The sequence below is a fragment of the Pongo pygmaeus genome, chromosome 17 (genome assembly GCF_028885625.2).
Source record: "Pongo pygmaeus isolate AG05252 chromosome 17, NHGRI_mPonPyg2-v2.0_pri, whole genome shotgun sequence".
NCBI lineage: Eukaryota > Metazoa > Chordata > Mammalia > Primates > Hominidae > Pongo > Pongo pygmaeus.
The window spans coordinates 88,055,073-88,075,171 of NC_072390.2; the positions used below are offsets into that span (position 1 = coordinate 88,055,073).

Here is a 20,099-nt window from a genome sequence, read left to right on the forward strand (position 1 = left end):
CGAAAGCATTATATTGAGTCAGGTTTCCAGTGTCAAAGAGACTCTGATCTGTAACTTAACAGTAAATCTGCAATGCCATTATAATCTAAACTTGTTTTACTTCCATATTCTTGATCTAATCAACATTTTTACAAGACAAAACACTAGCAAAATAGTAAGTAATCTAGTCTTCATAATTTGATTTTTCTTCTATTTAATTTTTTTATTCATTTTGTTATCCAATGACATAAAAGGTCTATGTTTTCATATTTTCACTTAAAATGAATTCGGGGGAGAGCACAATTCACAAATATTTCCTGAATTAAAGCTCACCACAGGCTTATACATTTATACTTAAACATTATTCTAAGAAACGTATCTAGGTCTTGATATTAATATTTAAAATATTATCAACTGTGTGTTACTTTATGCTCTAGCCAGTTCATTTGCATTTTAAATTAAGGCACTGGCTGCTGTTGTTACTGTGTGTTTCCACAGGAAAAAAAATCAATTTAACTTGTCATGATTCTGCTCACACCCAGAACACACAGGTACACATCCTTCAGCATCAGGATGTGTATTTGTTTACTCCGCTCTTCCTGTTTTGATGAAATCACATTATAGACCATGTACTGTGTTTAACTCATCAGCAAAGCCCTCTCAACTGCGTGGCCCGCGATCAACACTCTCATCTTTGCTTAGTAATGATAAATTTCCACCACACATTTTCTTATACTGCCTTTTACTCGATGACTCGTGATACTATTTTCCTCTCATTCCTTCCCACCTCTACACTGCCCGCGTTGCCACACACCCATAAAGCGACATCAGCGGTCTCCAGGGCGGAAAGGGGTGGAGGCTGACCCTCGCCCTTCCCTCCAGCGCTGGCTTCAGGTGTGCCTTCTGCTACCTCCCAGAATGCGAACAGGGGCCCGCCGAGCTCCGGGAGCCACTAGGAGAGGAAGACTCCTCTCGCCCCACTAGGTATCATCCGCGCTCTCCCGCTTTCCACCTGCGCCCTCGCTTGGGCCAATCTCTGCCGCACGTGTCCATCCCTGAACTGCACGCTATCCTCCACCCACGGGGGGTTCCTGCGCACTGAAAGACCGTTCTCCGGCAGGTTTTGGGATCGGGCGACGGCTGACCGCGCGCCGCCCCCACGCCCGGTTCCACGATGCTGCAATACAGAAAGTTTACGTCGGCCCCGACCCGCGCGGGACTGCAGGGTCCGCCGGAGCGCGGCGCAGAGGCTTTTCCTGCGCGGTCGGCCCCGGGAAAGGGGCGGGAGGGCTGGCTCCGGGAGCGCACGGGCGCGGCGGGGGAGGGTACTCACTGTGAAGCACGCTGCGCCCATGGATCATGTCTGTGCGTTACACCAGAGGCTCCGGGCTCCACTAATTCCATTTAGAGACGGGAAGACTTCCAGTGGCGGGGGGAGGACAGGGTCGAGAGGTGTTAAAGACGCAAAGCAAGAACGAAATAAAGGGGGGCCGAGAGGGAGACCGAGAGGAAGGGGGAGCTCCGAGCCCACGCTGCAGCCAGATCCGGATGAGTCCGTCCTCCGCCCCGGGCGGGCTCTCGCTCTCGCTGGCCCTCAGCGCCGCGCAGCCAGCAGCATCCCCACCGTGACGCTCGCATCACACCCGGGCGCCGGCCGCTACCATCCGCGCCGCCGCCGTCAGGACCCTCCTCCCGGGCATCGTCGCCGCCGCGGGGTCGGGAGGACGCGGCGCGCGGGAGGCGGCGGTCGCAGGGCGAGCCCCGGGACGCCCCGAGCCGGGGCCGGGGCCGGGGAGAGGGCGCAGCGAGGTGGGGGCCAGTCCAGACCGACGGCAGCGACGGAGCGGGCAGCAGCGGCGGCGGCGGCGGGGTGGCTCAGTCCCCAGTCTCAGACGCGCCGCGCAGCAGGTCGGAGCAGCCTCCCCGGGAGGATGTCCAGCGGCAGCGCTCCTGGCTCCAGCCCTTGGGGATCTTCCGCTGAGGCATTGAAGGCAGGAAGAAGGGGTCCGTCATCGGCTCGCCGGGCTGCGCGCCACCTCTGCTATCTTGCGGAAAGAGGAGCGGGCGGGTGGGCGTCTGGGAGGCGGGCTGGAGGGCGGTGCAGGGGAGCGGGGTGGCCGGGGGGGGGGGGCGGGGGGCGGGGAAGGGAGGGAGGAGGAAGGAGCCGGAAGAGGGCAGAGTTACCAAATGGGCTCCTTAGTCATGGCTTGGGGCTCCGCGACCCTCCTGGAAGCCCAGAGCCTGGGTGGGATAGCGAGGCTGCGCGCGGCCGGCGCCCCGGGGCTGGTGCGCGGCAGAATGGGGCCGCGGCGGCGGCAGCAAGGACATCCCAGCCGCGCGGATCTGGGGGAGGGGCGGGGAGGGGGTGAGGACCCGGCTGGGATCCGCGGCTCGGCCCGCCAGGGCGCAGAGAGAGGATGCAGCCGCAAATCCCGAGCTGGATCCTCGTGCCGGACGGAAGGCGTGGAAGCGGGAGGGGCCTTCGTGTGAAAATCCCTTGTAGGGTTTGGTGTTTCACTTTTTAAAGGTTAGACCTTGCGGGCTGTCTGCCTCCCACCCCTTGCTTTCCATCTGCGTAAAGGAACTGGGCGCCCCCTCTCCCTCCCTCCCTGGGGCGCAGGTTTCGCCGCGGACTCCGCGCTCAGCTTGGGAGACACGGCAGGGGCGCGCCCCAGGGAAAGGCGGCGGTAAAAGTTTAGCGGTTGAGCACTGGGCCTGATGCCCAGTCCCCCCACCAAATTACTCCTGCAAAGACGCGGGCTTCTTGCAATTGAGCCCCCCACCTCGAGGTATTTAAAACCACCCCAAGGCACACACGGACCCCCGTTCCCCCGCGCCACTTCCTCCTGCAGGTGCGCGCGGCGTGTTAAAGTCTGGGAGACACGAGTTGCGGGGAAACAGCACCGGAAGAGCCCGGGCTTGTAAAATGCGAATCAATGAATACGAAATAAGGGCAACCGCGAGGCAGCGCCGGGAAGGGCTGGAGTGCGCGGGGGTGCAGGGAGTCCCTCCCTGGGCGCCGCAACGGCACCTCCTCCCTTTCCCGGCTCCGTCCCGCCCTCCCTCGGCCTCTGCGGACGCGACCCACGCAGACCACAGCCGAGCCCGCCGGACCCCGGGACTACGGAGGCCATCCCGTCCGGCCACCCACACCCCGCGCCGCGGCTGGGGCTTGGGTTGCGGACTGTGGCGGCGAAGAAGCCGGGGTAGGAAGAGCTAATGGCAATGGCGGGGTCGCCGGGGGGCGGGGGGTCAGCAGCAGACGCTGAGCTGTGAAGACTAGGGTGGCCCTGAAAGGCCGAGGAAAGGAGAAAGGGCCATGAGAAGAGTCTGGCGAGCGCTCGAGGCTGGGGGGCTGCCTCCCGGCTCTGGCCCGGCCTCCGCTTCCCGGCACCTGCTGCTGGGGCGCCCACGTGCGCGCGGGGCAGCCCCGGGCGTGGGGTGCTCGTCGCGGTCCTGCCCACGCCTAGCGCAGCGGCTGTGAGCGGGTGGAGGTCTCCTGCCAGTAAGTTGGGATGAGGGACGATGAGGTGACCCCCAAGTCTGGAAGAGATTCAGAGTCTCACACGCGCCCCCAAGCCTCCTACCACCACACCAAACTGCTGGTTCCTCGATTTCCAGGGTGGGGTAAAGTGACCGAGCAGAGAGGATGGTGTGTTTGTGTGTGCGCGCGCGCATCTACGCGCGCGCGTGTTGTGCATCCGTTTAATGAAAGGTGGGTCATGGGTCAACCCGGGAGTACAGCGAGATGGAGACCTAAAGAGAGAAAGGTGAGAGAAGGGGGAAGACATGGACAGGGTAAGAGAGAGAGAAAGGAGAGAGAGAAGAAAGGGAAAAGACGAGCGGGGAGAGAAAAGAGAGACAGGAGAGAGAATGAGGGGACAGAAGAGAGTAGGGAGACGAGAAGGGGGGGGACAGAAGAAATGGGGGAGAGAGGGAAGAGGACAGAGAGGCTGCGCGCCTCTGAATACGCCAAGTCCAGCAGAGCTGGAGGCCTGTGAGAGGAGCTGCAAGCTTGAGCAAAGGGAGAGAGGTGAGTGGATGAAGGGAGATTAGTGAGTATCCGCCCACGCACCTGCTTGTAAAAAGATCAAGGGGAAACACGCAGAAGGTCCCGCGGGAGTCCTGTGACCCACGTGAAGTGCTCGTGCTAGCGCGGGGTGGGAGGTGGTGGGCAATGTTGGTCGTGGAGTTGAGGAAGAAATTCTCCAGCCTTAAGGAAGCAAAAGAGTTCAAAGATCTGTGAGGCTGCTTAACAGAGGGATATGCAGATGGCAGAATGCCTGGAAAACGCTTTTGGGGATCCGGGTCATCTATAGAGGAGAGGGTGGGGGTCTTGCAAAAGGACCAGTCACAAGAGTTACCAGTTGAATATTGGAATCTTTCTTATGGTTGGATGGCACTTTCTTTATATCCAAAATATGCGTTATTCGTGAAAACGACGCAGTTCTACAAAGAAATTGGCAACATTTAAAATTATTTATAGAAAGTTACTGCATTTCTCAATCACGGTTTGAAGGCAGAGAAAAGAAAACTTGGTTTTATGATAAATGCTCTCACTCACCTGCCTTCTTCTGTCCTCTTTGCCCAGAACAGTTTCCCAGGGCACTGGGATTTTGTAACCTGCCGAGGAAGTGGCTACCTTGCTAAACAGGTAGTCCTTTTATCCGGAGACAGGAAATTAGGAAGGAACTCACAGGGAAGGTGAAAGGGTCCTAACCTTTTGTCCATGCCTGTATTTGAAATCAAATATCTTGCATAAACAGTGGCCTCTATTTTTTTTCTTTTTTTTTTTTTTTTTTTAAATGAATTAAAGGCTGGAGCGCAGTGACTGGATCACAGCTTGCTGCAGCCCCAACTTCCTGGGCTCAACTGAGCTTCCCACCTCAGCCTCTGGAGTAACTGGGACTACAGGCACAGGCCATCATGCCTGGCTAATTGTTTTATTTTTTATATTTTTTAGAGAGGGGGTCTGGCCATGTTACCCAGGCTGTTCTCAGACTCCTGGCCAAAAGGGATCCTCTGGCCTCCCGCTGATCTTTAATGCCCGGTGCTTTCTTGGGCAATGCGTGGGGCTGAGGCATTAAATTTTGCTGAAACCTCAGTGCTCAGGGAGTGAGTGTGCACATTCTGGACCTAGGACAGGACAGAGGCCTGGCCGGCTCAGGTGCTCTGATAATCAACCAAGAGACTGGGCCAACACAGATGCTGAGGCCCTGGCTGCACTCTCCTACTCTTCCCAGGCTGCAGGTGCAGCATTGTTATTGACGATTCCATTCATTTTTCTTCATACACACCCATACACGCTTTTCACCATCCACTACATCCTGTTTACTTGGCAAGCTGCCTTCTCATTTTTGAGTTCCAGAATCCACACTTGCTGAGTAATGCTACCTCCCTAATAGGGACCCATAAGATTTTTCTTTCTGAGAAAAACCAACATATGGGAAAAGTTCAGTTTCTCCAAGAAAAGGTTGCGAACACATATGGTCAAATTACAAGATGTCATTATTTTGAAAGGAAGAGCATATAAACTGATAGCTTTTGTGAGTTGAGTGTGCCATCCTGGAAGATGGTGCTTTGTCGCAGTTCCCCAAGGTTAGCATTGAAATAGTGACTACCATAGAAGATGGTGCAGAATTAAAGCCACTTGAACCAATGAAGGTGTCATTAGTAAGTTGGTTTTATTTTTCAGTTTACACCTTCCTAACAATGAAAGATCAGAAGGACTTCCAAAATCCTAAAAAGAATTGGTGTAGGATACATGCCCTTCCAATTCAAATGCACATAGTATTTGTCTACATACATGTACTTCTCTATAGGAAAAAATAAAACTACAGTTCTACCAGGGCTCCTTTGTTAATTAATCTCCAGTACTGGCATCATCTTAAAAGTTGTCTATCAGTAAAAGAGGTGGTGCTACAAAAAATAACTCAAATATAATAGTGCTACTGACACATCCATATTACAATAATATTTTTTGATTTTTACGTAATTTATTTACATGGTTATGAAGTGTAAAGGTTTTTGCATTTAACAATATATGTCATAATACTAGTTTCTCAAACACAAGTAATTTGCTGGTAAATATAGGAATGTTTCTTGAAAATTATCTGAAATACTCTAACATGAAGCTGGTTTTAAGCAATATTGAAGAAGCTCTCTTCAAAAATATGTAGGAGTATCCCAATGCAGTAGAAAGTCTCCATGAAATAGAAGACGTGTCAAAATCTCTGAAATTTCACATTTAAACCAAACAGGATATTTTATGATCACCACTAGGGAAAAATAAAATATGGTTTTGTTAGAAGTACAAATATATTGTATTCTTAGACAGCACAAGGATGTTTGCCTCTTGTGGGAAAGAACTTTCATAGCACTTCCTTAGCCAGTTATTTAATAGCACTTTCAGATATATGATCCTTCAATCATACCAAAATTTCAGAAAAAAAATTTTTATTTTGATTGATATTTACTTTGCAGTGGCTTATAAAAATAATGCCAATTATTTTTATAATCACTTGACTGATTATCAGCTCATCCTCTATAAATCAACATAAACTTCAGGAACATTTATGAAGATGTACTCCAAGATTAAAAGTGTAAAGGCTCTGTACAGAAGCCACCTTTGTAGTATAAGTATTGTACCACAAAGTCCACTCACTGCTATTTCGGGGAAAAACCAAGTTTCCACTCCTAGAAGATGGCGTATTTAGAAAATATAAGCTAAACTAAAGGGTAAATCTACATATTCCATGTCAAAATAACCATTAATAAATACAAACAAAATGTTACTTCAGTGTGCTAAATCAGGCAGGTGAAAGTTTCTCATGGGTTAGACATACTTTGTGTGTGTGTGTGTGTGTGCGTGTGTGTGTGCGTGTGTGTGCATGTGTGTGTGCGTGTGTGTGTGTGTGTTGAAGTCTCGCCCTGTTGCTCAGGCTGGAATGAGGTGGCGCGATCTCAGCTCACTACAACCTCTGCTCCCTGCGTTCAAGCCTGCCACAACCTCCAGAGTAGCTGGGATTACAGGTGTGTGCCACCACGCCCGCACAATTTTTTTAAAAATATTTTTAGTAGAAACAGGGTTTTGCCATGTTGGCCATGCTGGTCTCAAACTCCTACCATCAGGTGATCAGCCCGCCTTGGCCTCCCAAAGTGCTGGGATTACAGGTGTGAGCCATAGTGCCCAGCCTTTTTTCATCATTATATAAGTTAATAGCATCACATAAACTTAATAACTTTGGCTATTTAGCACATACTTTAATCTTATTATGATATATTATTATGTGGATTTGGAAACTAACAAAAGCCATGATTTACTTGGTGAAAGTAACCCTGGATGTTAAGGTAGGACTTAACATCCAGTACTTATCTGACTTAAATACATTTTGAGGAGAGTACCAAGCTTTTGTGCATGAAGGGAAGTGTTAAATGAAAATCTTCCTTTTTTAAATACTAACTACCTGATTTACCTATTCTTTCTTTGAGTGTCCATTCTCTGTTACAATTAATATGGTGTAAGGCAATGTCCTACCATGCTTCCATTTACATTTGCAAGACAAGAAATGAACCATAAAATAACTTTGTTTTCAGTTTTAGGTTAGATAAGTTTACAAATAATATATTTTCAGAAAGTAGCAATGTATATAGCAGCAGAATTTTTGCCAAATAGTTATAGTTAAAATAATTTTCAAAAATTAAGGCAAAATATATTTTACTTTTTAGTAAATTATTATTTAAATATTCTCTAATATAGTTTTATAATTGATAGATGCAGTTACTTTTTGGTATATATTATATTTTTTTCTTTTCTTTTCTTTTCTTTTTTTTTTTTGAGACTGAGTCTTGCTCTGTCACTCAGACTGGAGTACAGTGGCGCGATCTCGGCTTACTGCAACCTCCACCTCCCGGGTTCCAGTGATTCTCCTGCCTCAGCCTCTCAAGTAGCTGGCACGCACCACCACACCTGGCTACTTTTTGTATTTTTATTAGACACAGGGTTTCACCATGTTGGCCAGGCTGGTCTTGAACTCCTGTTCTCAGGTGATCCACCTGCCTCGGCCTCCCAAAGTGCTGGGATTGCAGGCGTGAGCCACAAGCAATGGATAATTCACCACAATTTCCAACACCCTCAATAACTCCCTGACACTATGTAGGAAATATCTGGCCAGGCGCAGTGGCTCATGTCTGTAATCCCAGCACTTTGGGAGGCCAAGGTGGGTGGATCACCTGAAGTCAGGAGTTCGAGACCAGCCTGGCTAACATGGTAAAACCCTGTCTCTACTAAAAATACAAAAATTAGCTGAGTGTGGTGGTGCATGCCAGTAGTCACAGCTACTTGGAAGGCTGTGGCAGGCCAATTGCTTAAACCTGGGAGGTAGAGGTTTCAGTGAGCTGAGATCACGCCACTGCACTCCAGCATGGGCAACAGAGCGAGACTTAGCCTCAGAAAAAAAAGGGGGGGGGGGAATATCCACACTACTTTCCATTTCATTTGCACTAATATGAAGTTTTGCATCTCTATCAAAACTCTTAAGACACCAGTTTTTACTAATTAGCACACAGGATATAGTTGTGATTTGTTAGGTCTTACTTGCCCTGCCTATGTATGTATTTCAGTTGGCAATCCTTGATCTTATCGTATCTTATCATTTTTTAAATGAAGAAAATGAGGCCAAAAGAAGTGCAGCGATTTCTGTAATGCCACTTTTTTTGGTAACTCCATAACTGATAGAATCCAAGACCTTCTACCATACTGGTGGGTGTGGGTGGGGCGGGGGGAGGAATCTACGTAGATTGTTTCACCTGAGTTCAAGGGAAAGACCTCATTCTTTCTGCATGTTGCCAGTCACTCACTTCTAGCCAGAGTGTGAGTGCCTCGAGGCCACTGCCAAATGTAATAAGCTTTATGACAGTTGATCCCAAAAAGAAAAGAAAAAAATATATTTAAAAAGGGCAATTATCGGGGAAAAATAAAGCAAATTTATTGTAGGGAACTGCACAGGGATCAGAAATCCCATGGCATGCAGAAGGTAAAAATGAGAGACAGCAGAGATTATCAAGTTATTGCAAAGTCTTACTGGAATCACACACATTTATAGACACACATGCAGTATAAGGAGAGAGCAGGTGAGTAGAAAGGGAATATAATATCCTAGCTGAATAATAATAACTTGACCTCCTAGAAAAGCGACAGTTCCTTAATACGATTTTTACAATGTTAAAACATGATGTGTGGAAGTTAAGAGCATTGAAGTCAAGAACATTTTGTTTGAATACCAGGTCTATCAATTACTAGGTATATAATAATTACTTAAACTTTCTTAGCCTATGTGCTCTCCTCTGTAAGACAGTCCTAATAACACATAGAACTGTTTAAGAGATTAAATGAGAAGACATCAAAAGCACTGAGCACAGTGGTAGCATATATAAATAAATATTTATGTTTTGTTAACACGGTCAGTACTGCCCATTATTGTGAACAGCAGCATATGGAAGCTGTTCCATGCAAGCCTAGAGATGGCTAATATCCATATCTATAAGTGTACCTAGAACTGTGCAGGTACCTATACCTACTTCAATATCTATGTCTACACCTATATTTGTATTTATGTCTCTATCTGCATCATCAAGCATATGTCTTTTATAGTTTAATATAACAATGCTGATAGAAACCTAAGTCAAGACAGGTTCATATGCGTCAAAGACAAGCTCAATAACCAATACGAAAAATGTGAAAATCTCTGTAGGAAACAGAAGATTCGTGTCCTTGGTGGAGGAAACTGGAGAAGGCTAAGGGCTGTAAGTGGGGACTTTCTGCAAGATAGTTCTGTAATAATGCCATCTCAGAGTGATAAGAGCAAAGTAATAATGAAAAAGGAAAAGGAATATTTCAACTTAATGATATGTCATAATATAATTATACAATATCATAAGACCTCAAAACAAAAACAGGCATAGAGGACTAAATAGAATATTTTGAACAAAAAATACACAACTAGAATCATGATAATAGCATTTAATAAAATTGAAGACAGAGAAAAATTCTTAAAGATTATGGAAAGAAAAGAAGACGGTAATAACAACAAACAGATTATTTCAGAAAAGAGCAAGAATTAGATTGACAACCATCTTCAGAAAACTGACATTGGGCACAAAAGAATCAATGGAACTGTACTGTCAGGATGTTAAAGAAAAACTTTTTGAACCTAATATTTATTTATATGCCTGTAAAGTATTGCTTAAATTTTAAAAGAAAGATACTTTAACATACTCAATTTTTAAAAAAATACTTAGATGATGTATTATAGCAAGAAGAATGATGACTTCAGGAGGATATTGCAATATGGAAGTAAAGAGTAAAGTCTTATGAAAATTCATTGTCTAAATAATTGATATGTATTGTGAGGGGTAAGATGGGAAGAAAAGGGAGAGATGTGTTGTAAATTTCTTGTCTTGCTTGGATAAAAAAGGTAGATATACAATATCACTAGATATTGGAAAAGAGTGTTAGCATAGCTATGTGTAAGTAAGTTAGGTGACTGCTATAAGAATAAAACAGAATATTACATGTTCATGTTGGCTAAGGAAAACTTAACCTGCCCAATGGAATATGCCAGTAAAAATAATAATAATAATAATAAATGAAGCACGAAAGCAAAATAAAATTTTAAAAAATAAAAGTATGCTGGCAGAAAACATGAAAAAATGATAGAAATAATCATAAACCTATATGGGTTAAATGTTTCAGTGAGAAGAGAAAATATTTCTGATTAGCTATCAACTAAAATAAAATTCATGAACATGTGTGTAAAGTATGTATTTAACACAACGTATAGACATATTGAGAATATATGACTGGGAAAAGACATCCAAGTCAAATAAGTATACTGGGATGACAATTATATACTAGGCAAATAGCATCAAAGCAAGACAATTATAGAAAAAAATTTCCTCATATACTGTCAGGAAAAAAGTCAAGTTGATATAATTGTCCCAAATACATATGCAGCTAAAGTTTAGCCTCGAATTGTTTTTTAGAGTGAAAAATAACAAACATTATGTTAAATAATAATTGTAGTTGGAAATTTTTAACACAGTCCTCTCAGAAACTGACTGATTAAAACAGATTTTAAAATTAGCAAATATTAAGAATATACGAGTAAAAGTCAGTTTATTTTAGATAAGTAGGAATTTAAATTCAACAAAAATAAACACATTTTAAACTCCTATAATACATTTATTTAAAATAAATATATTTTTGGCAAAAAAAGTGTAAGTTCAAAGAGTTAACATACAGATTATATCCTATGAGATATAATAATATTAGAAACTGATATCCAAAGTAAAGCTTAATGTCACAGGTCTGAAAATTAAACAATGCTTACAACAATAATACAGTTATTTAATACAGGGTTCTTAGACCAAATATGAAATTATGAAAGTTTACTATGTATAGTTTAATGACAAGTATATAATAACATCTAAATCTTTCATCAACAGATGTCTGAATCTGTGGCCTGTTATAAAGTAAGGTTTAGAAGAAAACTTTCAATTTTTAGTACAACAGCACTAAATACTTGGTATAGAATACATAGTAAACTCAAGAAAAAGGAAAAATACATAAAGAAATTACTAGAAATCAATTAAGCAGACCAATAGAATAAGAACATTTATTAAAAGTAAATTCTAGTTATTTGAAAAAAAAATTAGCCAGATAAACTTGTAGCAAGATGATCAGGAGCAATAAAAAAATAGAAGTCCTACCAACAACATAAAGAATGAAATGCAGAGAAAATAGAGATAAAAACAGAGTAGAGAGTATGAGCAACTGCATGTAAACAAATGTGAAAACCAGGATGAAATGGATAAAGTTATTTTTTAAAAAAAACTATAAAGTGCAAACATTTCTGAAGAAAAAAATAGTTTATTGATATATCCATAACCATAAATAAATGGAATTGCTGATTCTGCTCAGTACCTCTCACTCCACCAAAATAAATACCTAAATGAGTGATTGCAGGCTGATTGAATGGACGAATACACAAATGAATGAGTCCCTGGACAAAAGTATATTACATCTAAAGTTTATGACACGTACCTCTAAGGATGTGATAATCCACTTTGCCTACAAGGTGTTCCAGAAAATTTTGCAAAAAGAGGAAAAACCATAACACTAATTTCAAGAAGCTGGTATAGCCTTGGCATCAAAATGAGATGCACTGAACTCTGGTGTTGTGTCCAGCATTATCCTCTGGGCCTATGTCAAGGTCCATTGACCTGATCTCCAATGGCCTGCAACTGCAGACATTTTCTAAGGGCTTCTTCTGGCTGCTGGAGCCCACTTTGCTCAGCCTCACAGCAGGGACAAGTGCCAACAACCTTCAAACAATGGCTGCTGGGGTTTTGTCTCCCTCACCCCTCACATAGTGCAGACCTCCAGAGTTCCCAGCAGGGTGACTGACTAGTTTTGCACAGTAGTGTTGTGCTTGATAACAAACAGTTACATGGCTGTCTTCCTGTCCTGGTCTCAGAATATTCTCTGCTGGTATATTCTGGAAGAACCTCCGAAATAACTATACTTAATTCTTATCCCAGGGTTTTTGTCATTGTTTTTCTTGGGAAAGGCAATTGGTACCCAAAGTGTTCCCAGGATGGAGATACCCTGGCTGGGTTCTGGATGTGCACCACTCCCTGCCTGTATACAGCAGGCATTCCATTGATGGGATTATTGGAACAGCAGTGCCCCTGGCATGTTATCCCATCACAATTGCTAAGGCTTTTGCCTGTGGAAAACTGGGATAGAAAATAGAACAGTGTGCCCTGGTTTATGTCTTATCTCTAGTGTTTCTATATTAAAGTCAGACTCTGATAGGGAAGAAGTAGGACGTTAAGACTTGGGGTGGAGACTCCAGGGTGGCAGTGCTTGAGAATGTTGAACGCTCAGACTCCCCTAAGTCCTCTGGATCAGCACAAGCGTCTCATCTACACCTGCTAGAGAATAGCAGCCTCCCCTCCTCTCAAACCCATTAATTCCCCATCCTAAGGCAAAAGCCATACAGGATAATATATACTTGCTGTCCTCAAGATCTGACCTCACCTCCCTTCATTGATTCTAAACCAATTATGAGGTTCAAGTTTCAGCATGTCCTCACTGGGGAAATTCTGTTTCTGTCTGGGGAAAAAATAGATTATTAGCAGAACCTGAGAATGGATCTTGTGGGTGCTATATGCCTTCAAGATCTCCAGCAGATACACTGAGAGCCATTATTTTCTTGAAGTTTCAAAGAAACCTCCCAGTAGTTTAATAGTAGTTTGTTATTAGTGCTTATGTACTTCAGGTGTCCTTGCTAAATTCAATCCTGAGTCACAAGCAAGTTCCCCAACATCAAAAATATCTTACCGATACCTATATTTTGTCTCCACCACCCCCGTATCCCAGCCTGGTAATGGCCTTTATATCTAGGTTTTGCTATTAATAGTAATTCTGTTACTATCAAGTTGAGTTCAGAAATAGGAAAATAGAACTAGTCATACTTTCTCACACTGAACACATAGTTTATTATATTCACACACAGTTTTCTCCTTTTGCCCCACAAAACAATGTTATGTTCAAAGTTCAATGAGGCATTCCTCATAAAATTTAGATAGCTAGCATGGCAATTCCTCATGAAACCTTATATACAATCTGAAAAATTGTCTCAACTTTAAAAATGGGAAAATATTTGTAACATATTACAGCTATAGAAGTTTATGGCACATGTTAGAGAAGATTCTCAAGAATTCTGGGTGATGGTCAAATTAATGCCCAGTACATTATTTGTGGAAATCTGTGGTCCTAACACTCACCTTAGTGAGTAGATATTTATCTTTTGTTGTTATTTCAGTTTCTCCTGAATTATTTTTCAAGTGACAAAGTCATCCAGGGAAGAACAAAGCTCGTATATAAAGGAATTTTTTTTTTAGTTTTGTCTTTTCTTTTCAATAATATTCTGTATTGAATAAACAGAGAGTAAATTTGCAAGGAAATGAGAGAATGTTGGTGATATGGTTTGGCTATGTGTCCTCACTCAAATCTCAACTCAAATTTTAAACCCCATGCACATGTCGAGGGAGGATCCTGGTGGGAGGTGATTGGCTCATGGAATCTATTTCCCTGATGCTGTTCCCGATGCTGTTCTTGTGACAGTGAGGGATTTCTCACAAGATCTGATGGTTTAAACGTGGCAGTTTCCCCTGAGGTCTCCTTCCTGCTGGTATGTAAGGCGTGCCTTGCTTCCCCTTCACCTTCCGCCATTGTACATTTCCTGAGGCCTCCGCAGCCACACAGAACTGTGAGTCAATTAAACCTCTTTTCTTTATAAATTAACCAGTCTCTGGTATTCTTTATAGCAGTGTGAAAATGGACTTATACAGTTGGGTTAATTCATGTAGAGTCAGTGTGCTGTACAAAAATCCACTTCTTATACAGCCACAGAATATGTTTTGCACAACCAAGGCCTACTTAAATAGGAATACTCATAGTACAGATTACTTTTTTAAAAGTGTTGTTTTCTGATAATTTAGGTCTGCAAAATAGGGAAAAGGATTAAATGAAAATATAGGTGTAAAGATAGATAATTGATAGATAGATGATAGATGTGGATAGATAAAGAGCTAATAAATAATCTTATGTTGGAATTTAATACCTTATTTGTCTAGCATTTACTAAGTACCATCCTATCCATGTTTTTGAAATAAAGGTTTTACCTTTACTTAGGAAACTTATGTATTACTTAAAAAAAAAGAAAAGAAACATGTTCTTACTCTTTCTCCTATGCTGGAGTGCAGTGGTGTGATTATAGCTCACCGCTTCTGCCTTCCTAATAGCTGAGATTACAAGTGTGCACCACTATGACCAGCTTACATTACTTTAAAGATAAAATGCATTGCTCTTGTTACCCTTTGCAATAGCATTTTTTATTATGTATTCTTAATGTATACCTTTGACTCATATTCTTTTATTTTAGGCATACAACTCAGGATTCATAACTACATATATACGGATAGAAGTGCATGAACAGAAAATCTGCTCTTCTAGAATACCAAATGCAAAATTAAAGTCACTACAAGCAGAATTTGGAGAAAACAAATAAAAGATGCAATATAGTTTTTAAAATCATTGTTAAAATATAATGAGTCTGTACTTTGCTTAAACAATAAAAAATGTCTTTGATTTATACTGAATTCTGTTTTATTTTGGATAAGCTAATAATCTTGAAAATGTCTTCTGCATCATTTTGGTTTTATTCTAGTGAAACTCCCATTTATGTAGCACAAATTATATACAAAACTGTGTTCCCTAAGGGGATCCCTTTAATAGAAACACCCAAACTCATTCAACTCTTGTCCTTTGTAGTAGTTATTTAATAAGTCTTTCTAGGCTATACATTCTAGGGATATCTGAAATTATGAAATTTATCAATTCTTCTTACAATTATGATCCTCAATATAACTCAGCATAAGTCTGACTGTGCTTCTGAAGTCAGTTAGTTTATTTATTGTTATCCATGCTTAGGTGGAGAGAAAATTTCCAGTTGCTTGATTACTCTGTGAGATAAGAATTTGTTAGCAACTCTATCAGGTCATCTTTTTAAATAAGTCTTAAGAGTACATCAGAGAAAAATAGGTAGCATGAAATCAGATTTGGCTGTTCTTTGTTGTAGAAAACTCCATTTGATAAAGAAAGCTAAGACATAACACATTGACACACAAAGAAGCTTACTAAATTTATCAATGGAATAAAACATGAAATCAATAAAAGTCAAACTCATCAAATTATTTTTCTCATTTAGATTCGTCTTGACATAAAACAAATGGATCATGATACATCCCAAGAGAGACTTAGGGTAGAGAGCACTTAGGATAAACTCACTTTTAGAAGAGAGTTTATGGGGATGCCAGTTTTCAAGGATCATGATATCTTATTACATGTTTCTGTAACTTTCAAAAATTTATAAATTCCATAACTGGTAGATATACCTACCCCACTTTAAACATATGGGTACAATTAGTTACAGATAATAAAGTAAAACAGGAAGATGTTTTAAGTGATCAGAATAGCTTAATAATCTATCCTAAGTGGGTGAATACAATTCTTGATAAATTGTCCCAAAAGGTGCTGGTCTATGCCCTTTAAAAAAATCCTTTGTTTTCATTAAATTATAGATAAATTAATATATTGGTTTTATTCTAAATTGCAGAATTAAGTGTCTAACAGATTTCTGATTAAACATCCAAAGGATGGATGTATTTTCGATAACTTAGTTTTTTATATACTGCATCTACTCTCAACTTTCAAGTAATATTTGGACTAAATATATAATTCTACACTATAATTGTGTAGAAATTTGATTTTTTATTGTAGTCCCGATCTCAATTATTACTAATATTTCATGCTGATTCCTAAAGCTTAGTAACTGTTTCTTTTCCCCGTGGTGACTTTAAGGCCTTTCTCAATTTTATTCAGAATGCAATTCCTCAGCATCTTTCAATCTGAAAACTCCTGACTTTTGGGAAGATATATCCTCAGATTAGTTTATGTTATGAATCTTGTTTTTGCCTATGTGTACTTTTAAAATGTTCTACAATTAGCATATTAATTGTGATGATAGAAAGTGAAATGTATCTGTTCATGTATGTCTTTAGCAGTTGTAGGCATAGCATTCCAACCCCAAAAAAGTGTCAGAAGTTTCTATTTCTCCCCATCGTCTGTTTTGAATCAGTGAGGAAAAGTATTGGCATAAGCTTCTCAGCACAGAGGTGAACTCCTCCTCACCTTTCCTTGGCAATCGCTGAGTCGCATGGTCCTGCCTAAATTAGTCCCTGGTCAGGGGAGAAGAATCAACAGGAATGGCTGAAAAATCAGATCCATTTCCTCTCTGGCCAGGGGATTTTCGCTCTTTGTTTAGGACAGGAGCTGATGTAGGTGAGGGTCCGGTAATTACCATGTGTGTTGCACATTTCCTACTTAATGAATGTTAGTTTCTACTTAGTTACCCTATGCTTTCCCTGGCATTGCATCCTGGGTATGTTGTGAATGGATAATTTGTCTTCTTTCTCTCAAGCAAAGCAAAGTATAACAAATAATTTGGAATTTGATGGAGCAAACTATACACAGCCATGAGATCCCGAACTTGAAGCTGGAGCAGTAAAAGGATGAAAACATGGGGATTTTGTGTGGGATGAGTGCATTTATTGTAAACATGTGTTTTTATGTATGTATAGAATGAACGGTATGGATGGATGTTGTATATCTCTATTATTCTGTTTTCACACTGCTGATAAAAGACATACCCAACACTGGGCAATTTACAAAAGAAACAGGTTTAATGGACTTACAGTTCCACATGGCTGGGGAAGCCTCACAATCATAGTGGAAGACAAGGAGGAGCAAATCATGTCTTGCATGGATGGCAGCAGGCAAAGAGAAGAGAGCTTGTACAGGGAAACTCCCGCTTATAAAACCATCAGATCTCATGAGACTTACTCACTATCATGAGAACAGCATGGGAGAGACCTGCCCTCATGATTCAATTACCTCCCACAGGGTCCCTCCCACAATACGTGGGAACTCAAGATGAGATATGGGTGGTGACACACCCAAACCATATCAATATCTAAAGAGAAGTCGAAATAGGCATTGATAGTTACTATATAGTCATTAGTTGCTCACTTTGTAGGTGCTAATTCAACCACAATTTTTGAAGGTATTTCTTTATTTGCTTAGAATTTCAGCACAAACAATACTAAAATTGATGATGATAATGCTTTAACTGCTGCCAGTGTTTGCTCTGGACATTATTGTAATTTTTCTAGGAAAAGTCTACCTTGATCTTAGAGAAACTAGAAAGAGATTTACTTTCTCTTTCCTAACTGTTATTATATGAATCTTATGCTATTTCAACTGTGTTCCAACAATAATGTTATGGTTCTCTTGCAATCTTGAGTCTGAAGATCCAACCCACATATGGAGAAAGAAGGGAAAAGTCAAGAGAAGAACATCCATGATGACCCAGAGCCCGGGAATGGGGGACCTGGAGCCTGCCGGATCCCTGAACTTCCTGTTATTAAAAAAAGATAAAATGTCTCTATTGTTTAAGTCATGATTAGCTGGATCTTCTTTTACATTTAACTAAAAGTTTCAAAACTGTAATCCTCCAAATAAAAGTTATTTTCTCCGCATTCTATTGGCTCTGTGTTTTGGCTTCCACCATTACTCTGAAAATATTCAAAATCTGCCTTTTGGCTTAGAAGTTTCTTTTGTCAATGTATTTATATGTCCACTAGAATGAGGCTATATTAAATTTATGTATCAACAGAATTAATCACTTAAAACATGAAAACATTATTTTTAGACAACATGTATTTAAAATGATATTTTTATTTACATCAAGTCAATAAATAAGTAGTACACAAAGATTTATAAATATGGAGATAGTAGCATTTAAAGGCCATTATTTTATTGTTGCCAAAATAAGAGAAATCAGGAGAAACATAAAGTACAGTCAATTTATAATCTCTACTCCAAATGAGAATCTATTATTTTTATATAGAACTAATCTGTTTATTTAAACGGACTATTGAAATTAATTTTGTCAAAGGAGAGGAGGATAAAATAACTTCTAAATAGCACACATGGAAAATGTGTGGCCATATATATGCAGAAATTATTTCTCTAGTTTAACTAAAATTTTGAAGAAGAAAATGAATGCAAAAAGGCATTTGTATAAATACAAAAATATTTTGCTAATATTACCACCATAAGGGAACACATATAGACCTCATTTAAAATCTGTTAAGTAGACCAACAAAAGATATTTTCAATTACTTAAATGAAACAAGTACCTGGTTTGCCTTAATTTATACTTTGAATGCTCAAATCAGTCAAAGCAACAGAAACTTGTATCAGAAACAGCAATGCAGGGTTGGTTTAATCTTTAAACAAATCAATGCAATTTCTCAGATTAACAAAAAAAGGGAAAAAATTATTATTATTTTAATAGAAGCATAAAAATTACTAAGAAAATTTCAAAGGCTATCCTCAGTAAAAGCAAACTGGGAGCAAATTGGGAGTAAACTGGGTCTTCCTTAATGCAATAAATATATTAATGATAAAACTGTAGTGGTTAGCATTCCTAATGAAAAACTATTGAAATATTTCTTTCTACTAGTTCAATATTGTGCTGGAAGTCTAACTAAAGGCAAGCAGAATAAAATGTAAGATTTAGACAAAGGTAAATAAAACTACCAATATTTGATGACAATATGATTGTGTGTATAGAAATTCCAAAAGAATTTACCAATAAAGTATGACAATTAAGAAGAGTCAGTAGGCTGGGGGCAGTGACTGATGCCTGTAATCCCAGCACTTTGGGAGGCCAAGTAAGGTGGATCAAGAGGTCAGGAGTTCAAGACCAGCCTGGGAAACATAGTGAAACCCCATCTCTACTAAAAATACAAAAAAAATTAGCCAGGCCTGGTGACAGGCTCCTGTAGTCCCAGCTAATTGGGAGGCTGAGGCAGGAGAATCACTTGCACCTGGGAGGCAGAGGCTGCAGTAAGCCCATTGTACTCCAGCCTGGGAAACACAGTGAGACTCAGTCTTAAAAAAAAAAAAAAAGTAAAACATGGTCACTGGCTATAAAAATCAACATTAGAATTATATATGTGTATGTGTGTCTGCAAGTAACATAATGCTTGCACATACACACACACGTACACACACAGAATAAAGATACAATTTCAATAGCATCACAAATGTAAAATATCTAGGAATTAACCTGACAAAAAATATGCAAGGCTTTTACACAGAAAATGATAGAATATTATTGAGAGAACATGAAGAAGATATTTTTAAGTGAAAATATTTAACATTTTCATGGACTAGAAGACAATTTGTGAAGACATTAATTGGAGCTGATAACTTTATATATAGATCCAATGTAATCCTTAAGAAAATCTCAACCATTTTGGGACAATGGCAAACTGATTTTAAAATTTAAGTAGAAGTGTTACAAGCCAGGAATGTTCCAGTTTCTCCTGAAGAACAAGAAAGTGGGAGAGTATATATTTTAAGT

The 20,099-nt window shown here is 40.8% G+C and overlaps 2 protein-coding genes and 1 long non-coding RNA gene across 9 annotated transcripts in view; 2 read left to right on the forward strand and 1 right to left on the reverse strand.

Moving 5' to 3' along the window:
- NETO1 (neuropilin and tolloid like 1) overlaps positions 1-2,458 on the reverse strand; it is a 126,246-nt gene extending 123,788 nt beyond the window's left edge. For 3 of the 7 annotated variants that reach the window (XM_054461355.2, XM_054461354.2, XM_054461353.2), the window contains exon 1: positions 1,313-2,074. In XM_054461355.2, the coding sequence (XP_054317330.1) occupies positions 1,313-1,340 (28 nt within the window). In that variant the 5' untranslated portion in view covers positions 1,341-2,074. Of the gene's footprint in view, positions 1-793; positions 1,248-1,312; positions 2,076-2,163 lie in introns of those variants that run through there. The other 4 variants (XM_054461357.1, XM_054461356.1, XM_063653824.1 and 1 more) reach the window with 3 other exon arrangements.
- LOC134738453 (uncharacterized) lies at positions 2,182-18,190 on the forward strand. The gene is made up of 3 exons (XM_063653619.1): positions 2,182-2,465; positions 2,948-3,185; positions 17,970-18,190. The coding sequence occupies exons 1-3, from the start codon at positions 2,182-2,184 to the stop codon at positions 18,126-18,128; spliced, it is 681 nt and encodes a 226-aa protein (XP_063509689.1). The 3' UTR covers positions 18,129-18,190.
- LOC129018919 (uncharacterized) lies at positions 13,963-15,202 on the forward strand. The gene is made up of 2 exons (XR_008495453.2): positions 13,963-14,315; positions 14,991-15,202. It is a non-coding gene; the product is annotated as an uncharacterized LOC129018919 (long non-coding RNA).
- Positions 18,191-20,099: the final 1,909 nt, after the last annotated feature.

Coding starts and splice junctions, on each gene's coding strand:
- LOC134738453 (XM_063653619.1), top strand. CDS start 2,182: ATGGCTTGGGGCTCCGCGACCCTCCTGGAAGCCCAGAGCCTGGGTGGG. Junction 2,466..2,947: donor GAAGCGGGAGGGGCCTTCGT/GTGAAAATCCCT, acceptor ACCGCGAGGCAG/CGCCGGGAAGGGCTGGAGTG. Junction 3,186..17,969: donor GTGGCGGCGAAGAAGCCGGG/GTAGGAAGAGCT, acceptor TGCAATCTTGAG/TCTGAAGATCCAACCCACAT.